Consider the following 4,686-nt stretch of genomic DNA (forward strand, 5'->3'; position numbering starts at 1 on the left):
ATTTGGATTTCTTTTATTGCGGATGATCATGAGCATGTCTTCCCATGGTTGTTAGCCACCTGTGTGCCATCTTTGGTTAAATGTCTCTTCTTGTCCTGTGTCTATTATGGTTTAAAATAGAAATGGAATTCTACAATGCTTGGCCCATTCACTGAACGTACTGTGTCCAAGGTTCATCCATGTTGTCGCATTGATCACTACTTTATTCCTTTTCTTGGCTAGTAATATTCAGTCATAGGAAGAGGCCACATTTTGTGCGTTCATCAGTTGGCGGTGGACTCTTGTCATTGTTTCCTCCTGTGGACTATTGCGACTAATTCTGCAAGGAGCGTCAATGCGCACGTTTCTGTTTGAGTGTCTATTCTCTCCATCTGCCCTTTGCTCAATAATTTTCTCTTGGGGAGCAAGGATCTTATGCTAAGTAGGGTGCTGTGATGTTGACAATTATGGAGATATGTTGCAATACACAATCTTACCCCAAAAGCCTGGTTGCCAATTGACAAGTGTGAGCAGGCACAGTGGGCAGTGATGAGGATTTTCTGGCTTAGAATGGGGCTGGGGTGGGTCCTGGGGTAAGGTGCGGAGTAGAGCGAGGTATGCATGAGAGAGTCAACAGGTCACGAAGCCCCGAGGACCATATGCCAGCTCAGAGCACCCAATGCACAGAGAGGACCATATGGCCGGTCCCATCACGAGACAGGACATCCCTCACTGACCCATTTCGCAACAAGGGACAACACTGGCAGTACAGTGTGGGAATTTTGCCCGATCTGATTATGCCACACTAGGGTGAAATGTTAAGGGCGTGCAACAGAGCAGCAAGGGGAGAAAAGCAATGAAGTCCCCGGGGAATACCAAAAATAGACTTAGGGGCAAGGGCATGGCACCCCATCAGACTCAACCGGGAAACATGCCTAAAGGTCAACAAACAGACCTGGAACTATTTACCGGCTTTGTGTGTGTGTGTGTTGTTGGTTTTTGTTGTTGTTGTTGTTGTTGTTTGTTTTTTTGGTTTCTTTTTCTCTGCCTTGTTTTTGTGCTTATTATTATCTCTACATGTCTATCTAGATAAGATAGGTGGGATAAACAATCCGGAGGAGAAAACAACAGGACCAATGGGGGGACATGGGAGAGGGAAGGAAGGAAAAGGAAGTGGGTGTTAACAAACCCAGGGAAAAGGAAACAAAAAGTGATCTAAAATTGATGAAGAGGAGGGCATAGGATGCCTGGTAGGGCTTGATCAAGGGCAATGTAACTGAGAGGAATTACTGAAACACAAATAAAGGCTGACCATGATAGTGGGACAAGAGGAAAGTGAAAAGAAATAGAAGAAAGAACTGGGAGGCAAAGGGCATTTATGGAGATCTAAATACAAGCATGTACATATGTAAATATATTTATACTTAACAATAGGGAAATAGATCTATGTACATATATTTATATGTTAAGTATCAAGGTAGCAGATGGACATTGGGTTTCTATTCAAGTACTCCCTCAATGCAAGAACACTTTGTTCTAATAACCTGGCCCCGTGATGCTCACCTTCCCAACATGATCACTGATGTCAAAATGAGTGCATAGCAAATGTGGTGAAGAAAGCTGATGGTGCCTGGCTATCAAAAGATATAGCACCTGTGGTATTTGAGGTTTGAAGACAAACAAGCGGCCATCTAGCTGAGAAGCAACAAATCCCATGTGGTAGAAGCACACCAGCCTGTGTGATCATGAGGTGTCAATGGGATAAGGTATCAGGCATCAAAGACTTAGAACAAAAAATCATATCAATGTGAATGAAGGAGAGTGCACAGTAAAGACCCAAAGCCCATCTGTAGACAATTGGACATTCCCTTACAGAAGGGTCACAAGGAAGAGATGAGCCAATTAGGGTGCAGTATAGCACCAATGAAACACACAACTTTCCTCTAGTTCTTTTAATGCTTCCTTGCACCCCCCCACCCCCCACTATCATGATCCCAATTCTACCTTACAAATCCTGCTAAACCAGAGTATGTACATGGGTACAGATAAGAGCTGGAAACACAGGGAATCCAGGACAGATAAACCCCTCAGTGCCAATAATGAGAGTAGCGATACCAGGAGGGTAAGGAGGAGATGGGGGGGGGGGCGCTGATCACAATGATCTACCTATAAGCCCCTCCCTGAGGGACAGAAAACAGAAAAGTGGGTGAAGGGAGACATTGGTCAGTGTAAGACATGAAAAAATAATCATCATTTATAAATTATCAAGAGGATAGGGAGGGAGGGTGGGGGAAAAAATGAGGAGCTGATACCAAGGGCTCGGGTAGCAAGCAAATGTCTTGAGAATGATGATGACAGCAAGCGTACAAATGTGCTTGACACAATGGATGGATGGATGGATTGTGAGGAGAGCTGTATGAGCCCCAATAAGTGATAAAAAAAAAAAAGAAAGTCAACGGGTATGGAAATGAAGGTCTAGAGAAACTAGATGAAGGCTCCTAGCTAAGAACTAATCATAGAAAAAAAAGTATAAGCTCATAAATCCAATATAAAGTCGCTTTGAGTTGGAAAAATCAAAAGAAGAAAAAAACAAAACAACTAACCATCACTGAACTGTTTCAGGAGTCCAATGGAGTCCAATTTCTCTCTTTCCCTGAATGCAACTCGGGAGGTACCACTGGAAAATCCCCAGCCCACACCGCTGTGAGTATCATCTCCCTGGTGGTTTTAGGAGTCACCTTCGTCCTCGGCATCCTGGGAAATGGCCTTGTGATCTGGGTGGCCGGCTTCCGGATGAAACACACCGTCACCACCATCTCTTACCTGAACCTGGCCCTGGCCGACTTCTCTTTCACCGCCACCCTGCCGTTCACCATGACCACTCAGATCATGGGCAAGCACTGGCCTTTCGGTTGGTTCCTGTGCAAGTTAATTTCAACGGTGGTGGACATCAACCTGTTCGGAAGCGTCTTTCTCATCGCTGCCATCGCTCTGGACCGCTGCGTTTGCGTCCTGCATCCGGTCTGGGTGCAGAACCACCGCACTGTGCGTCTGGCCAAGAAGGTGATCCTCGGACCGTGGCTCCTGGCCCTGATCTTCACGTTGCCCGTTATCATCCGGATGACGACGAAATCTATTCCAGGAAAGACCGTCTGCACGTTGGACTTCGCACCCTGGACCAACGACCTGCTTGAGAAGCTGAGGGTGAACGTGACCATGTTTCTGGTCCGAGGCATCATCCGGTTCATCATTGGCTTCAGCATGCCGATGCTCACGGTCGCCATCTGCTACGGCCTGGTCGCCACCAAGATCCACCGGCAGGGCCTGATCAATTCCAGCCGCCCCTTACGGGTCCTCTCCTCCGTCGTGCTGGCTTTTTTCCTCTGCTGGACCCCCTTCCAGCTGATGGCCCTCATCTACACGGTCAGAATTGGAAGAGGTTGGCTGGTAACAAGCAAAGAATTCGAAGTCGCCCTTGATGTGGTCAGAGCGCTGGCCTTCTTCAACAGCTGCCTCAACCCCATGCTGTATGTCTTCATGGGCCAGGACTTCCGCGAGAGGCTGCTCCAGTCCCTCCCTGCCAGTCTGGAGAGGGCCCTGACTGAGGACCCAGGCCAGAGCACTTCTACGGTCACATCGAATCAAGCTCCTTCGGAGGTGGAGCTCCAGGGCTTGTGAAGAGGAGGGTCGGAGCCACGTCTGAACTCAGTTTTCTCCTACCCCACTGCGAGCTTAGCTTCCTCTCGCCTTAAGCATTCGCCATGATGCCTAGCCCTAAGCATTCCCTTAAGGTTCACCAACTCAAGGAAAACATTTTCATGCCTCCGATTTGGGGCTGGGGGGGTGGGGATGGAAGAGGCATGACGATATTATTTAGGGTTTGGACCTTGCCTCGGATGGGTTGTCGTTAAATGCCAACAAGTCAACTCCAGCAGCCTAGTGTGTAACTGAATGAAACACCGCGATTCAGACCCGTTACAGCCTCACAATCATCTCTGGGTTTGAGCCCACGGTTGCAGCCACTGGGGACATCCTTCTCCTTGAGGGTCTCCCTCCTTTTTGGCTCACCCTTTACTTGACCCTGGTGGCATAGTGGTTACCCACTGGGCTGCGAGCTGAAAGGTCAGCAGTTCGAAACCACCAGCCCCTCCTGTGGAGAAAGGTGGGGCTTGCTACTCCTGTCAAGAGTTACGGTCTAGAAAGCTCACAAGGGCAGTTCTCACCTGTCTTACAGGGTCTCTGGGAATCAGAATCAGCTCGACGGCGGTTTGTTTGTTGTTGACATGACCAGGCATGATGCCCTTCTCCTGTGATTGGTTCCTCCTGATGGTATGCCCCAAAGAGTGAGACAACGTTTCATCATCCCCCCTTTTAAGGCATGAGGACAGCATACCTCCGAGTTTCCTGGAACGATTCTTGAATGATACTTATCATGCTAGACTCATTATCCATCGTGTCTACCTGTCTTCTCAGAAGTCCTCTGCCGCGGACAGTAAATTATTGGTCACCTTAGGAAAGAGAACAAGTGGGGAAACACGTGAAAGAGTATTGCTGGAAGGAGACAAAATACAAAGAGGGAGGCTTGTATGTAAAGTCCTTGCCTTTGACTGATGGATGAGAAAATATAGTTACGTAGCTGTCAAAAGAAGATCACCCATTTCCCTGAGATCTAGGTAAGATTGTCGCTAGCCATCAAATCATCAAAGA

The 4,686-nt window shown here is 47.8% G+C and overlaps 1 protein-coding gene across 1 annotated transcript; it reads left to right on the forward strand.

Moving 5' to 3' along the window:
- The first annotated feature begins 2,608 nt into the window (after positions 1–2,608).
- Positions 2,609–3,657, forward strand: LOC101649745 (fMet-Leu-Phe receptor). The gene is given in 2 exon segments (XM_004718053.1): positions 2,609–2,662; positions 2,665–3,657. Coding segments are annotated over 2 exon segments (1,047 nt in total).
- Positions 3,658–4,686: the final 1,029 nt, after the last annotated feature.

This window comes from Echinops telfairi, unplaced genomic scaffold (assembly GCF_000313985.2).
Source record: "Echinops telfairi isolate 266 unplaced genomic scaffold, ASM31398v2 ScPeMD7_655;HRSCAF=1070, whole genome shotgun sequence".
Classification (NCBI taxonomy): domain Eukaryota; kingdom Metazoa; phylum Chordata; class Mammalia; order Afrosoricida; family Tenrecidae; genus Echinops; species Echinops telfairi.